This window comes from Scatophagus argus, chromosome 15 (assembly GCF_020382885.2).
Source record: "Scatophagus argus isolate fScaArg1 chromosome 15, fScaArg1.pri, whole genome shotgun sequence".
Lineage (NCBI taxonomy): Eukaryota > Metazoa > Chordata > Actinopteri > Scatophagidae > Scatophagus > Scatophagus argus.
This window is the reverse complement of record NC_058507.1, coordinates 1399789-1416262: the sequence shown is the minus strand read 5'-3', so window position 1 is coordinate 1416262 and position 16474 is coordinate 1399789. Positions and strand designations below refer to the sequence as shown.

Sequence of the window (16474 nt, the reverse complement as noted above, 5' to 3'; positions counted from 1 at the left end):
GTATTTTGGGGCTTGTGTGATGTGAAATCCTCTCTGGGAAGGCAAAGACTGTGATGCACAGAGTCCTATTTTGTAACAACAGTTTTTTAATCAGATTTTTCTTATCTGAACTGTACATTATAAACAGTATGAGCAGTTTTTTCACACAGCAGTGTGTACAAAGTGATCATTTGTGTATCAAAGCCTGATTTATCTTCTCCCTCTGAGCCACAGAGCTCCGGTGCTTTCCGAGCCCTTTTAGCCCAAACCACGATGTCTTCGCCACAGGAAACAGGAACCCATTAGGTAATCAGGTGCAGTTAACGAGTGGTGGCTCTGACACATGACCACAACCAGAGCTCAGGTGACCGTCTGACGTTTCCTGCTGGTCACTAACATCATAAGCAAAGTTTGGCTTTGCTTCGACCTTCTGAGAGAAGAACGAGACAGAGTGGGACTGACCAACCGAGACACATAAATCACAGATTTACATCACAGCAAATACATACAAAGAGACAGAAATCCTGTTGTTTTCCTTCTGTAAAACTCTTTCAGTTGTCGCTGTTTTCTTCACCATCGGGATAATTTGCTTTTAGTCTTCCTGAGTGGAGCTCAGCACTCCAGCAGGAGTGTCAGCGGTTCTAAAGAGTTCAGGTGGATCTCTTGTTGTGGTCTGTAGACTCCCCGCTCCACCTTCACGCCTGCCTCTGTGCACTTCACCGAGCAGGACATGAGCTCTCTGCAGGCGGACACCAGGTGTGAAAAGAGCTGGGCTCCCCTCCACCGCTCACACCTCCCCTTGTACTGAATCCTTCCCTTGGGCACCACCTCCCCCGCTAGGGAGTCCTGGGGAATCAACAAAACGCTCCCGGGAAGGTCAAGAACAGAAACTGCACGCCCATTTTCTCTTCGGAAAAGTTTGACTGTCATCAGTCTGCTGGCTGTTGATGAGATCACAAAAGAAAAGGAAAGAGGTGGGATTTCTACAGAAATGAAAGCTCAGAAAATGTAACTCTGTGAATGAAATGGTCACTTGTCTCATGTTCCTCATTCTGAATTTAGGATGCTGTTGTCCCCTAAATGGTTGCCTGAAATTTTTAAATGAAGACCATACAAATCCTGAGTCGACCACACGTGGCAGCTGAGACCCCGTTCTTACTGCTGGTTTTTATGTGAGGAAATGCTGTATAATACTGGGCCACAGTACAGCTTGTAGAGTAAAAAGACATCTTACCCATCTCATGGGTGACGTCCTCAGCGGCTCCGTGGAAGAAGCACACATAAACCACGATTCCCTCCTGGATCTGAGGACAGAGAGGCACAGTGAGGATCCACTCGGTGGAGGCTACAGCTACGCCATAAAGCACACATTCACTTTAAATTCAGTCAGTAGTTTATGTAAAAGGACCACATGGAAAGGCCCACTTCTTTTTACATGTTGGATTATCTACTCAACAAATAAAAGGCACATCATCCCAACAACTAATCCGCAGTTCAAACTCGGACAAATCGACTCATCCAAAGATAAGAAACACTCAAAACAGTCAAAGTTGAGCACATTTTAATCTAAAAGGTTAAACATTGCCCTGCCCCTCTTCCCAATTGTATGTACATTGTAAGTGTTTATTATTAGAGTGTGTGAACCAGCCAACCAGATACTGCGACTCATCCAGCTGAAACTCCTCCCCCTTGTCTAAGTGCATCTTTAAAGAACATTTAAGACACAGTTGAAACAAACACAAACACGCCCACCTCCGCCCACTGAGCGTCCGCTCCATCCATGGCTGGTTTGGTCTTAACCTTTGCCTGACTGCACTGCTGGATGACCATCCGGGCCTGCAGACTCCTGAGCCTCTGAAAGGGGGCAGGCCTGCACACAAGTACTTCAGTACATACTACCACATGTACTAATACTGTTAAGACACATTAATTAACTGTGTAGCTATAAAGGAAGACTACAGTTCAGGGACAGCAGCACATCTTTTGGGTCAGTAGTGCTCTGTGACTCACTTGTCCCCCTCAGAAGGACGTCTGGCTGTCTGTGCCTGGTCAGAGTCGCCTATGGTGAAGACGGGCCAGGGTTTGGTGCTCTGGGCCACCACAGGCTCCAGACCACAGCCGGAGCTCCTCTGCGTCAATGAGCCCGCCTCCAGGTCTGCCTTTCTCCGCTCCGGGTGCTGGATGTGGGTTTGTCTCTTCGCTTCGGACTGGGACCTGGTCTTAAGTCCTCTGTTTTGACTTGAAGGTTCCATTTTCTTGATTGCAACTGGTGAAGGTTTCACTGGGGGCTCAGGTGGAGGACAAGACTCTGTGAGGGGTTTGGATATGCCACAGCAAGGTGTTCTGGTGCCACCCTGAGAGCCACTAGTCTTTTTCTGGTCCTGAGGTTGTGTCTGCTCCTCTGGCTGAGCTTCTACCTGAACCATGAGGCTGCTTTGGCTCTCAGGCTGAATGTCAGAGCCATCTGTCCCCTTCTGGATTTCAGACTGTTGAGGGGTCGCTCTACTGACAGACAACAGTCTGACAACAAAGGGGGCGTTAGGAGTCCTTGGCTGGAGGTTGATGGGAGTTCTTAGATGAAGAAGGATGGGAATTCTGGGCTGAGGGCTGATGGGAGTCACAAGCTGGGAGGACAAAGGTTTCTCCTAGGATTGAGATGAAATACTCAGGTTTGGTGGTATAAAATAAACTGTCTTCCAGCAGACACAGGTGATGTACAGGTGTTGTGTGTGTGTGTTTGAGTTGAGCGTGAAACCTGCCACTCTGACCTCTGAACCTGTTGCCGACTGCCTCTCTTCATCACCATCAGGATCACCATCATCCTGTCCTCTGTGGACAGGAGACGAAAAAGGTGAAATTCAAACTTTATGAACTGTTCATTAATATTACAGCTACTTTAATCTATCGCTGTTGCTTCTGTTGAACTGTGACAGTTTACTGTGTTTCTGAATATTGCTGTTGTACCAACATTAATACTCCAACTGCTCCAGTAACTCCCGGTTTACCTCTGACGACTTTTAGCTCCTTCTGTCCTGCTCGCTGGCTGAAGCGCAGCTCTAAGTTTGTCTCGCACACACCTGACTTCATCGTCACGACTCTGTGGTGGACTCAGCACCTCCAGAAGGGATTCTGGTCCTCCTGGTTCTGTTTCTGGATTTTTCCTTTTCTTGCTGCTGCACTCTGAGCAGCTGTGGATCCACTGCAGCACATCAGACCTCATGGTTTTCCAGAAGTACCTTACAGAGATTCAGGGTGGACAGTAATGAAGTACATTTACTTCAGTACTTTAACTCAAGGAAAGACTGGACTGAACAACAACTTCTCACTGGTACTGCAGTAATACTTGACCAGGACTACTTATATTTTGACTCAAGTACGTCCACCACTGTGTAAACCAGGAGCAGGTTGTTAATACACCAGCATGAAGCTGCACCTCCAGTGTTAACTGTAATCTTTATCTAAAAAAAACCCCAAACAAACACAAAAACTGAAAACAATCGCAGCTTTGTGCCAAACTTTGCCTTCTTGGGTTTAAGCGAAGTCACACAGTGTGAGGATCGTACAAAATGGATAAATAACTGACTGACTCACACTTGGCTGAACCATGAGGCTGTTTGTTTGTGATGGACAGGAAGTGACGATGATTTCTGTGTGCGTATTAGTGTTCCAGATCTTTGACCCTTCTGCAGCATCAGTAAAGGTTCATGACTGAGGGGATCCCCTCTCACCTGTCTTTGAGCAGTCTGAGACACTTGTTGGCATCGAGGTGGTTCAGTTCGTTGTGATAATCCTCCAGGACGGCTTCAACTTGCTGTCTGCTCCTCAGAACCAAACGTGCCCGATCTCCTCCTCGCACCATGTGGAGCTCATCGTCTAGGCAACCAGGACACAAGTCGTCTTTGCATTTCAGTTTCACGCGACAGTTTAGTGCTACAGGAACAAAATGTGCGTTGGACCTGAAGACAGACTGTCTCAATCTGAATGGAGGCATCTCTCAGGATACTTTCTCGCCATACTTTCAGACAGATGGAGTTATGATAACAACGGTGCGTTACACTGGTTCCTCAGCGGTTCTTGACTGTTTCATTTGAATAATTATTGGGCCCGAAGATGTTAAATTACAAGACAATACAGAAACTAAAAGCAACAACAGCAAAAATAACAATAAAAACTGTGATTGTGAAGCAAAGCTCAGATTCCATGTTTTTAAATGTCAACGGGGCTACGAGTAAAAACCCTGGAACATCAGCACTGTGCATGTGTCACATGTCTCAGAGAAAAGCCTCCTTGGTGGCGTGGCTTTACTCCGCGACAGCAGAGCTCCTCCAGGTGTTGCTTTAGTTGTTTATTCAAATGTAGATTGTGGTTTGTACACACCTTTGATGACAAACGCCTTGCAGAACCTCCTGAAGGTGTTCTTCTCTACGTAGCTCAGTCCAGGAGGATAGGTGCGAGTGCTCAGGTAGAGCTCCACAGCGTCGTACTTAGCAAAAAAGGCCTGCTCACACAGGGAAAGGTGAGTGCGGTGAACAGATAAATACTGCTGGAAAAGGCATCAGAATTTGGCTGGGAATCATCTTGTCACTTTCTTCTGACGTGCAACGTATAATATGTTGTCAAATCCTGACTTAGGCTCGAGGACATACCTCCTCCCCCAGGGCAGGCTGGGCCGGACGTCTGGACGGACTCTGTGGAGGAAAGACACAACCGGCTACTGTCATTTCACTCGTTCATCATTCAAGGACCTGATATGTACAGGAAGTAACTCCTGTGCCTTACGCCTGAGTCGCTGTGGACCATGGGTGTGGGCACGGCGTCTGCATGGAGGGCGACCTTCTCCCCGCTGCGGTCGAAGCAGTCCTCTGTGAAATGTGTCGAACAAACAGACGACCGGAGACGAGGATGCCAGTTAGGACGACCGACAGCCTTCAGCCAGCGAGTCAGCAGGGCCGCGTTGTGAAGCGGAAACCTGAAGGTCAGGACAGATGATTATCCATCAAAGAAGAAGCATACAGATAAAATAATGTTTGCATCATTCACCCGTAGAGGCCAGACTGTTTGTCCTGTGGTGACTGGTTCTAATTGGGCTACTTGTTTGTCTTAACTGAAGGCGATGACGGGTTTGTTTCTGGATCGCCCCCTAGTGGCTGGCTGCAGTGTTGTGTTCAAGTGTTAGTTTTTTCATTTAGCTTCTAGGCTGTTTCTGAACAACAGTTCATTATTTAATCACTAATTGATCCAGCAGATTCTACGATTAGAGATTATCAGGTAGCTCTCTAGCAGCTCAGCCGTAAAATGTGCTCATACTTGTGGAAGGTGAGGCCCAGGCCTCGCTCCACCGGCCCACAGCAGTTGGTGCAGTTGGAGACGCTGCAGCGGAGCCACTTCCTCTTGGTTCTGTTGAGGCAGGTGTTGCAGCTGGAGATCCAGCAGGCCAGGTCTCGGGTCATGCTGGCCCAGTAGAACTGCTTTGTGATCTCTCGCTGGCAGAGTGCCTGGCCACAGTGACCCTGGTCGTCATGGAACTGCTTCAAGATGGAGTTTACCTGGGGACAAAAGGCAGCACGGTTGGTTCTTTTGTCACGGGAGCTCCTGAGCTCTGTGTTGTTTTATTGTTTTAAAAAAATCTTTTTAATTGAGGTTAGACTAGAGTTAGACTTGCTGTCGCTGGACATTCAGGTGCGATGGTACTTTCTGTTGAAGGGGTGTTTATTTTCCAGACAATTCCTGCTCTTATGCAGCGTTTGTTCAAACCAGTGACCAGCAAACCTTAAGTTGCTGCAGCTACACATTTACACATTGAGTTTCAGCTTCTTAAAAGAATTTCCCTTCGGGGATAAATAAATGAATTCTGATTCTGATTCTGATAATGAACTGCAAAGAGATGAAACAAACCTCCTCTCTGCTTCGCGGTACTCTGACAGGAGGCGAGACTCGAGTGTACATCAGCACCCCGTCTGAAACACAAGACAAAAGTTCCTAAAGGCATTTAATCTGAATTAATCTGGTTACTTAGGGAGTAAAAGATGACGACGCTGTGTTTAATCACTCTTCCCACTCACCTATTAGGCCAAAACGCTTGGCCATCCTTTTCAAAGCAAATCTGCTTCTCTTGCTTTCCACAGGTAAGACCCTGTGACTCAAATACCTGCAAAGCAGAAACATTTCAACACAAATGTAAAAACGTAACTTACAACACGTGAACGAAGCGGTCAGGTGGTCGCACGTCTACCTGGCGATCTGGCTGTAAACAGAGAAGCCCGGCTCTATGATGGTCCTCCTCCTCTTGTGCTCCCTCACTGTCTGGACCACCATGGAGTCCTGGTCAGGAGCCTGGAGGCAGTACTGGTGTTCCTGCAGCTCCACGGGTGTTTCAGAGTGATCAGCAGCTGTGGACAGGAAGTCTTCCAAGGAGTTGGACTGGAGGACGTCCTCATCTGAAGGAACAGCAACCTGGAAACCGAGGGGGATTACCTGATCAGGTTACACCAGCTAAAGGCTGCACAGGAAGAGCCGCAAAGCAGATCAGACCTGGAAAAAATAAAGCCTTAACTGACCTTATGGAAATTTTGCTTTTATAACAGTGGATTTATGCCTTTGAAATAAAAGTGATTTTTTTTTTTTTATTCAAAAAATGTCACCTCCACTAAGGGCCAAAAAAATTCAATACAGTTTTAATGTGTCAATAAAATCTTGGAATGAGATACATGCTATTACATATACTTTGTGTTTTTGCTTTCAAAGGGGCAACTTGTAATGTAAGTACTTTACAAATACATGCAAAGTAAATAGTGCACATGTGCAACATGCAGTGCAGAGGTGATCATTCTGTGCCTCTGCGTCGCGTCACCTCGTCCTGCTGCACTGTCACAGGGACGATGGTGGGCACCGCCTCTGGCGATAGAGTCAGCTGACCCTCCTCGCTCACTGAGAAGCTGGACGCTTCGAAGTGTCTCGAGCAGAGGTAGGAGTTTGATCGCAGCGATCCCTCATCCCTCTGAGCCACCGTCAGCCACCTTCGCCGTCGCTCAGCATCTTTTGGGAACCTACAGGACGGAGGTTTTCATTTGAAACCTGAACCGTCTGTGTGTGGAGTAACGCAGGGCTCCATCTCAGGTCCTTTTTTATCCTCATTAAATATACTTCCTGTGGGTTCTGTTTTTAGGGAGGGCTCTCGTTTAAACCAAAGAAATCTGAGCCATGTCTAACAATACTACGAGCACTACGCTAAGAATATCATTCTTTTTCATTTTCTAACTTATCAGAGAACTGTTATGTGGTGTCCGACCTGTGGAAGCTGAGCTCAGGGTAAACGTAGCTGGAGGCATCGCAGCCATAGGCCAGGCAGAAGCGGACAGGCAGCTCGGGCGGTTGGGCAGGAGTTCGGCTCTGACAAACGACGCAAGCTTTGATCCAGGTCTTCACCGCCTCCGTCACTCCAACCCAGTAGTACATCATCTGGAGGAGGAAGAGGAGGAAGATCTGTCTCATTCACTTCCTCACCGCCACAGCAAGTGTTAAAATAAGGTCATCTAATCTAACCATTATCTCCTTTACTGCCCGGGCCCTGCCAGCATGATTGTTGTTGTCATGGTAACGGGTCAGAATCTCCCTCACTTCCTCATCGTTCCTGACAACTCGGAGGAGGCGGCCTCGATAAGAACGCCACAGACAGCCGTCTGGAGGACGGAGGGAGGACAGACAGTCAGTTACAGTGAAAGTAAAACCAATTCAAAATCATTTTCAGTGAGAGACCACATGGTTCACATGGTGTTGCTCTGACATACCTTTATAGAGAAAGTGTTTACTGGCAGCTCGGGTCACTTTCATTGAACTCTTTGATGCACCTGCAGGAAAAGTTCCCTTCCGCACAAAAAGTTCCACTTTGTCCATTAAGTCAAAAGAAGGCATCTGAAACGGAGGAAAACAGAAACAAACAAAAGTGATGGCACAAGCTTTAACTCTTCAACTCATTTACGGCCAGAAAACAAATGAAAATCAATCTAATCCATGCACTTTACACACAGTAAAGCTGTAAGGACAATCAAATATTTATTATCTTTTCTCCATTTAACACTGGATATTTGATTTCTGTGTTGATACCTTAAAAAAAGCAATCAACTGGTATTTAATTATAAACAATGATGCTAAACTTGTTCTTTTTGTTACTAATAAGCAAATTTTCCTCCACGCCCTATTAAACACATCTGGGTTTTGAACAGTAATTTAGCCAAAATAAGACAAAGTTATCTGAGCATGAAAAAAAAATCTGTGTCATTTTCAGACAGCAAAATTATCGTGAAAACAACACCTTAGAACATCTTACATCCGGTAAACATAAATTCCCGTTACACCGTCATCAACTTTCAAAAGAAGCCCAAGTTTGAGTGCGTAATTATTTAACTGAGCTGTTCGCAAACAAACATCTTAGTTCACTTTGCTCAATCTAACTGTAAGTACAAATTATCCGCAGTAATAAAATTCAGGTTAAACTAATGGCTAGATGTTGCATTTGTTGGTGTGCAGATTTAAGCTAGCAGCAGCACGCAGCGACCTTGAACGTTCCGGTTTGAACATTTTCAAAATAAACGTTTAGGTTTTGCTTCTTTAGCTTGAAAAAACATTCTGACATTTTATTTCGGTGTTGACTGAAACAAGTTGTTAACTTTGTCGCTTTTAAATGTCTGGAAATATTGTCATCAACATCATACAAGAAAAGATGAAAGATTTACATCTTCAGATTTGAATGGTTGTAATTGCAAGTTATGCTATTAGTGTTGTTGACATAAGAAATCATGTTTTTAAATCATCTTTACTATGATACATAGACAGCTCAGATACATCAGTAAATTTGCAATTTTTATGTTTTGTAAAATCGATCACTTGTGTTCCCAAAGGTGTGTCCTTTTATTTTGATGCCAAAATCGTTTGACCGGAAGTGTTTTTGCTGCCACAGAGGAGCAGATTTGACGCATGTTCTAAAAGCTGCTGTAACCAGAGAATTTCTAAACAAGCGTTCTGTGTGCTAGTTATTTCCGTTCCCCGAAGCACGCCCGAGCGCCTCCTGCTGGTCAGGAGGAGACTCTTGCGTTACTTTGCAGTCAGTCGAAAGTCGAATAACGGCCATATAAATACTACAAGGTTTTAAACTTTATTTCATATAATTGTGCAAAAGCTTCAATGACTATGACAACACGTTAACCTTATGAACAAAATAATACCCAAATCTATACGGACACTCAAACATTACATCCATATACGTCAGTTAACCATCTGATTCCCGTGGGGACATTTGTGTGCTGCTACAACAGCGCAGACACAAGAGCCTGCGTGAGGTTGAAAGTGATTTTAGTGAAGGCCATTTTCAGACGAGACAAGTTCAAAAACGACACACTAGAAATGTACGCATAAATCAAACATCAGTACACGGGCCTTGTAGCCTCATTGGTAGATATTTAGACACTAATTAAGAGACAGTATTGATGATGACACTAGCAAAGCCTTCCCGCCTTCCCCTGCAGTTCAGAACTCCATCAGTTGTGTGTAGGGTCCGTTGGTGTCGAGCTTCAGCACTTGTCTGTTTCCATACGTCCCGTGTTTCACCGCCACTTGAGCCCCGCCGCCCGCTGAGGCGGCAGCCGCCAGTTCCTTCTCACACAGAGAGACGAAGGTGCTGTAGAGCCGCAGTCCGTCCTCTTTGCTGATGTTGTTGTGGTACTGCATGGCCCTGCCTTTGGGCTTCCCGCCCAGCGTGGCCTGAGGGACGATCAGCAGGCTGCCGGGAAGCTCCGTCACCGACACCACCTTCCCCGAGCCGGACTCACAGAGCCGCAGGTTCAACAGTGTGGACACTGGACAGGAGAGAGGACACGGCAGTTAGACAACGAGGGGCTCACGGGAGGCGCACAGCAGGACGGAGTCCAAATGGGTCAAAGGTTAAAGAGGGTCACTGACCCATTTTGGGCAGGATGTCGTCGGTGGCTCCTTTAAAGAAGCAGATGTAAATCACCATCCCTCTGTCGATCTGTGATGTGGACCAATAAGAGGTCAGTGTTTCTGTAATACTGTAATATCAGCACTTCAGGTGCAGCCAGCGGTCACCTGTCCTCACCTGGACAAACTGAGCTTCTGAGTGCTCGTCTGCCGGTTTCACCTGAAGTCTGGCTTGCAGACACTGCTGCAGCACCGTCCGAGCCACCGGACCGCAGCTCTTCTCCGTCATCACGGCTCGGATCGTAAACTTCCTCTCACTGTGTCCCCGGGTTAAAGTCGGCCCAGCTTATGGGGAAAATGGTTCACACTGTGAAGCCGAATACCGACTTCAGAACTGACACAAACGTTCAATGAAAGAACAAGCGCAAGTAAACTCATGCAACGCACTTCCGTGTTTACGTCAGTGGATCTGGCCCAAAGATGCGCGGTGCTGCGCACTGTTTTCGCAGTCTTTCTCTTCCTTATTTTAATTTGTTTCCTTATCTCGCTCTCTACCTCCCTAATTATTTGTTTGTTTGCTTGTTATTTCTGATTTACATCATCGCTTGGTGGATTCGGTTTTCTACATCAGCTTTTGTTAAGCAATATAAAGCTAAAATGTATTCGTAAGTAATTAAGATTAAAAGGACAACAATTAAAGAAGCATACACAACAGCTGGGGGTATATCTTTAAAAAACAACGAAATAAAAAGGTGCGAAGAATGGATTAGAGGAGAAACATGGGACTATTTGGAGAAGGAAAGAATCCCCCCCAAAATAAAAAAATCACTCCGACGTCACACACGCATGCGTACTGTGCGCAAGTTTGATGCGCACCAAGCTAGCGATCTGAGGAGCATCTCAGCAGCTCAACATGACTGCGTTCACATACAGCAGACTGTCCCATTTACTGAGAATATCTGTGAACAAACCTCCAGTTTTACGAACACGGACAGAAATACCACACGGGCCTGCGTGTTGTGTGCAGTCCATACGCTGCCAGGTGAGATTCCTGTCTGTGTCTGTTAGCACAACCCCGTTCAGCTCCAGCTAAGCTAGCTAGCAGCTTCATGTTAACGTCAAGGTTGACAGAACGCAAGAATGAAGCCGGAAGTGTGATTTCGTATTCGAAATAAAAGCGATGACGGTAGAACAAAACTCTTCTAAAATGAAAATACAATACGAAAACACATTTGAATGTCAAAATACAGTTTTATCGATACACATATAACGCAATATGCATGCAATTTTACTTAAATGGTGTATTAATTTGAACCTTGTAACCGGAAGTCTGTTTTTAATTTGAAATCTCTTGGCTTACATTGACAGTTGTTGTTGACTGTCACTAACCAGCGACTCGTTCTTTGACACGGTCTAAAAGGTTTACATTGAAATGATATTTGCTATTTTTTAATTCCTAAAGCTAAAAAGCAAAATTATTTTCTAATTAAAAGGTAGCAGTAGCAATAATAATAATTGTAGCTCTGGAGGCAGTTGCAATGATTCTGCTTCAGTTCAGTGTCCGACTTCACAAGAAATGTACTATTTTCTAACAATTCTTCTATTATTATTATAACGTCTAACTAGTCGCTAAATTCTTGGATAATAAATCATTTATTAATGGACTGCTAGTAAATTCATCCCCAACACGATCCGTCGACCAGTATTTGTTTTTACTGTCAAAGTTGACAAAGAACATTTGAGTTCATAGATCATAAAGAAAATAAAGAAACGTACTTCCTGATCCTTTCAAATGTCAGAGTTTTTAAGAACCTTTGATTCATGTCTCATTCATTGTGCTCCTCTCGTCTTCCTGTTTGTGTCAGAGGTCGGTGGACAGTAAGGCGCTGCAGGAGAGGCAGAGGCAGCACATGGCGAGAGGTCTTCCCAAGCAGAAGCCCATCACAGGGGTCAAACAAGTCATTGTCGTGGCTTCAGGGAAGGGTGGCGTGGGCAAGTCCACCACTGCAGGTACAGCACCAGTTTCCTGCTGAAAAATGAAGGATTCTTCCAGAGCAAATGTTGGCTGGTAGTGCAGCGCTGATGCTCGACGATGCAGGCAAAAGTGTTCAGAAAACTGACAAAAATTACTTCAAAATAACTGATGAAATGCATTTCAAAAAGCTTCTGTCTTTAAGTTTCCAGGCAAAGATGTTGAATGTCCTTTTGTGTGTCTGCAGTGAATTTGGCGCTCGGATTAATGGCCAACGATTCGGTAAGGAGGCTTCTCTCTCATTCAGTCATACAGTTTTGGCCTTTCATGTTTTAAGAAGTTACACTGAAGTCAGGCAGATCAGTGTATAATGTGAGGTGGTGGCACAGAGGGACTTTCTTTCAGGTAAATAATGTGTTCTTACCAGGAATAATGTCTGAAAACAGTTGTTTAGTTTGAACTCTGGAAACCGTTGATGGGACAGCGAGTGCTCAGCCTGCTGACCCGCTAACGACCCCAAATATTTTCAGAATAAATTAGTTAGAGTTACCTTTTCACCTGTCCGTTTTGCCTTCTCAAACTGTCAGAACGGCCAGTTGCTTTCCATCTGGTGTCTGTTCAGGTGTTGGCCGTCTGTCGTCTTCTCTCTAAATGCTCTTTGTTTCTGCCTCAGTCGAAGTCAGTCGGTCTGCTGGATGCTGATGTCTTTGGCCCGTCGATTCCCAAACTGATGAACCTGAAGGGAAACCCGGAGCTCTCTGACAGTACGACACGTTGTTGTCTTTCAGCGATCGTTGGTTTTTAATGTTGTGTTCTCATGGTGTGCGGTGACATTTAATATTTGCACAGCCAGGGGTCTTTGGAGGTTCCTGATAGATTTGATGAAGCTTCTGTAGCTAAAAACGAGCTGTTTTCTCTCTCGTCCAGACAACCTGATGATCCCACTCACCAACTATGGGATTCCCTGGTGAGTCAGTCAGAAGCTTATTCTTCTCAAACAGAACAAAATGAAACTGCAGCTCGTGTGCTGACCTCTGACCTCTTTGTATTCTCCTCCTTCTCAGCATGTCGATGGGCTTCCTGGTGGAGGACGTGGCTCCCATCGTGTGGCGGGGACTGATGGTGATGTCAGCCATAGAGAAACTGCTCAGACAGGTGAGAACGTCTCTCAGACTGAGAGATCGTTGAAGCTGGACTACATGTTCTAATAGACTGAGATGTGTGTGTGTGTTTATAGGTGGACTGGGGGACGTTGGACTATCTGGTAGTCGACATGCCTCCTGGAACAGGAGACGTCCAACTGTCAGTCACTCAGAACATCCCAATCGCAGGTCAGTTGTAGGGCTGTCGCGGTAACCACAAACCCTCAAGGAAACGCCACAACAGCACACCACACACACCACACACACCACACACACCACACACACCACACCCATCACACCCATCACACCACACACACCACACACACCACACACATCGTGTTCATTCTGTTTTTGTGCTGGTCACAAAATTCACCTCAGCTGCTGTAGATTTCAGGGTCCAGGTCAAATGTTATCTGGGTTTCAAAACAATTATTTTGTAAGATAAATAAGTAAATTTCAAAAGATCCAATAACTTAAAAACTATCAGTGAAGAAAAAGCCATATGATAAAGGAAGGTTTAATTTGAGGGAGTTTTCTAGTCAGCAGCAGCAGAAGTTCAGCCTCTGCAGTCGTGTCTTGTGTCTGTCTTGCTGTGCAGGTGCGGTCATCGTGTCCACGCCGCAGGACATCGCCCTGCTGGATGCTCGCAGGGGAGCCGAGATGTTCAAGAAAGTTAACGTGCCGGTAATCTAACCTGTGACCTGTGAGAAAGCTGTGAAATCCGATTTGAAGAAAGAGGGTTGAACTCACAGCTTTGGTGCTCCTGCAGGTTCTCGGTCTGGTCCAGAACATGAGCGTCTTCCAGTGTCCCAACTGTAACCACCAGACTCACATCTTCGGCTCTGACGGGGCCCGACAGCTCGCAGACACTCTGGGAGTCCACTTGTTAGGTAGGTGGGAGGACCCGGGTCAGGGACAGCATGCAGCAGGTGTGTTGCACAGGTGCATAACAAAACTCGAGTCGTCTTTAAACGTTTTAATTTGGGATTGTTTCATGCTGTACCTTTAATTTCCCATTTCAATCCCTCCAGGTGACGTTCCCCTTCACATCAACATCAGAGAGATGTCAGACAGAGGAAAGCCAGTGGTCGTCTCGTCTCCTGACAGTCCAGAGGTCTCTGTTCTGTTCTGTTCTGTTCTGTTCTGTTCTGTTCTGTTCTGCTCTGCTCTGCTCTGTTCTGTTCTGCTCTGCTCTGCTCTGCTCTGCTCTGTTCTGCTCTGCTCTGTTCTGTTCTGTTCTGCTCTGTTCTGTTCTGTTCTGTTCTGTTCTGTTTTATTTTATTCTATTCGTCCGTGCTTGTTTTTTGTTTCCATGAAAACAATGCTGTCTGCAGTAACGATGCTCTGAGTGTTTTTATGAGCTTAGTGCTTTACTGTGTGTGTGTGTGTGTGTGTGTGTGTGTGTGTGTGTGTGTGTGTGTGTGTGTGTAGGCAGAGGCATACCGGAGGGTGGCGTCTGCAGTGGTCCAGAGACTACAGGAAGTGACTGACAGCTTCAACAGGAAGTCAGCATAAGATGGGTGGACGCACATGAAGACACTCATAAGCACAAACATCTTTGCTATAGTAACGCATATTAACTTTAATCCAATGCACTGCAGCAGAACACACTGTGTACTAGTACTACAGTATTCCTGACTGAATGCAGTTCCTGTAGTTGTGTGATGATGTTTGATAAAACTGAGCTGGAGTCTGCCTGTTGGAATATTTAAAGTAGTATTCACAGATGTGTGATGTGTTTGATTGTCACTACATCATGTATGTGTACTCTGTAATTTACTGTATGTATATTTTCATTTAGGATCTGAATATTAAAATGCAGACTTTGATTCATTCTGGATGATGACAGAAACTGTGGTGTACACACAAACATTAATGCATAAAGAATAAAAATAGAAACCAGGAGGGAAGGTCACATCAGCCCCACGTGCAGAGTCCATTCCTGAAATATGCTGAATGATCCTTTAATGGTTCATCCCCAGCTCTTCCATGGACAGACAGCAGAGGGCGCTGGTGTCACATTGAACAGTAAACAGAAACCTCTCACTTCCTTTGCCATCTGAGCCTGAACCGTGCTGCGGCGTTTCTCGTTTCAGTGTTGGTCCAGTTGAGCAGAAACGCTGAGCTGGCAGGAGTTTCAGACTTCACTGCGGCTTCAGACGGGAGTCCACAAACGCACATTTTGATTGGTGTGATTCAGTGGATTGAGAAGTACTACTAAGTGTAAAGTAGAAGTACCTCAGATTTGCATTAAAGTACAGAACTTGAGTAATGGTACTGAGTTACATTCCATCATTGTGTTTCTCCACTCATTTATTCGTGTTTTCTCTTTAATTTATAACCCGTCTGTCAATGTTTGTTGTGATCAGGAGTCACATGACAGGAGGAGGCGGAGTCAGTGATGTCAGAGACGTTGGGTCCAAACCAGCAGGCGTTTTTTTTTCACACCGTCCTCACCAGAAGCTGTTGACCGCAGCTGTGAAACGTCTCGCTGTGTAGGCGCAGAACATAGCAGCACACACACACACACACACACACACACACAGTGACACAGCACAATTGGTACCAGCTGCGTCGTCATGGTGATGAGACAGCGCTGGCCTAAGGTCAACAGGGAGAGAGAGAGAGAGAGTGTGACAAAAGCAGTATCAGTACTACAGCTTTACTGCTTAACAAGTAAGTGAAGTTGTACAGTAAATGTAGTGGAGTAAAAACTGCAAAATTTACCTCCAAGAAGAAGTTGTGTAGAAAACTGAAGTAGTCTGAAACAGAACTCCAAAAGTATTGGGACATCACACCAACAGGGACTTTAATGACGTCTCATTGTAAACACACAGACAGCTTTGCAGCTCTAACAGCTTCCACTCTTCTGTGAAGGCTTTCCACAACATGTTGGAGTGTTTCTGTGGGAATTTGTGCCCATTCATGCAGTAGAGCATTTGTGAGGTCACACACTGATGTTGGACCAAAAGGCCTGGCTCACAATCTCCGTTCCAGTTCATCCCAAAGGTGTTGGATGGGGTTGAGGTCAGGGCTCTGTGTGGGCCAGTCAAGTTCTTCCACACCAAACTCATCCAACCATGTCTTTATGGAGCTTTGCTTTGTGCACTGGGGCACAGTCATGCTGGAATAGAAAAGGGCCTTCAACAAACTGTTGCCACAAAGTTGGAAGCATAGCATTGTCCAAAATGTCTTGGTGTGCTGAAGCATTAAGATTTCCCTTCACTGGAAGTCAGAGGCCGAGCCCAAACCCCTGAAGTACAGCCCAATACAGAGGGGCACTCGTGTACTCCAGTAAACGACAGGTGCAAAACACACCTCAGTGATGTCGGAATAACCTCAGTAATGACGAATAATCTGTTGGTCCAAAGTGACACACAGAAATTATGTCACGTCATTCAGTTTTCCTCCTGCTTGTGAGTCATCACCACTGAGAGCAGAAACATTA

General features: G+C 45.6%; 3 protein-coding genes across 6 annotated transcripts; 1 reads left to right on the top strand and 2 right to left on the bottom strand.

The window, feature by feature from the left end:
* Positions 1-12: 12 nt before the first annotated feature.
* LOC124071484 lies at positions 13-8715 on the bottom strand. Of its 3 annotated transcripts, none has more exons than XM_046412040.1 (19): positions 8291-8715; positions 7767-7890; positions 7522-7658; positions 7268-7437; positions 6830-7025; positions 6212-6432; positions 6042-6127; positions 5875-5936; positions 5287-5525; positions 4759-4948; positions 4626-4667; positions 4357-4477; positions 3708-3852; positions 2985-3215; positions 2748-2808; positions 1990-2624; positions 1732-1849; positions 1214-1283; positions 13-920 (listed from the first exon to the last, which is right to left on the bottom strand). In XM_046412040.1, exons 2-19 carry the CDS (start codon positions 7888-7890, stop codon positions 592-594), a joined length of 3177 nt encoding a protein of 1058 aa, XP_046267996.1. In that variant the 5' UTR covers positions 8291-8715; the 3' UTR covers positions 13-591. The 3 variants fall into 3 exon arrangements, with proteins under 3 accessions (XP_046267996.1, XP_046267995.1, XP_046267997.1); XM_046412039.1 differs by having other exon boundaries at positions 8306-8715; XM_046412041.1 differs by having other exon boundaries at positions 3057-3215; positions 8306-8715.
* Positions 8716-9123: 408 nt separating this feature from the next.
* On the bottom strand, positions 9124-10338 carry dtd2 (D-aminoacyl-tRNA deacylase 2). The gene is made up of 3 exons (XM_046412047.1): positions 10091-10338; positions 9934-10003; positions 9124-9830 (listed from the first exon to the last, which is right to left on the bottom strand). Exons 1-3 carry the CDS (start codon positions 10199-10201, stop codon positions 9502-9504), a joined length of 510 nt encoding a protein of 169 aa, XP_046268003.1. The 5' UTR covers positions 10202-10338; the 3' UTR covers positions 9124-9501.
* nubpl (nucleotide binding protein-like) lies at positions 9889-14866 on the top strand. Of its 2 annotated transcripts, none has more exons than XM_046412045.1 (11): positions 9889-10025; positions 11778-11922; positions 12132-12166; positions 12558-12648; positions 12812-12851; positions 12949-13039; positions 13122-13215; positions 13625-13710; positions 13796-13916; positions 14058-14140; positions 14458-14866. In XM_046412045.1, the coding sequence occupies exons 2-11, from the start codon at positions 11823-11825 to the stop codon at positions 14539-14541; spliced, it is 825 nt and encodes a 274-aa protein (XP_046268001.1). In that variant the 5' UTR covers positions 9889-10025; positions 11778-11822; the 3' UTR covers positions 14542-14866. The 2 variants fall into 2 exon arrangements, with proteins under 2 accessions (XP_046268001.1, XP_046268000.1); XM_046412044.1 differs by lacking the exon at positions 9889-10025 and adding an exon at positions 10758-10954.
* The last annotated feature ends 1608 nt before the right edge of the window (positions 14867-16474 follow it).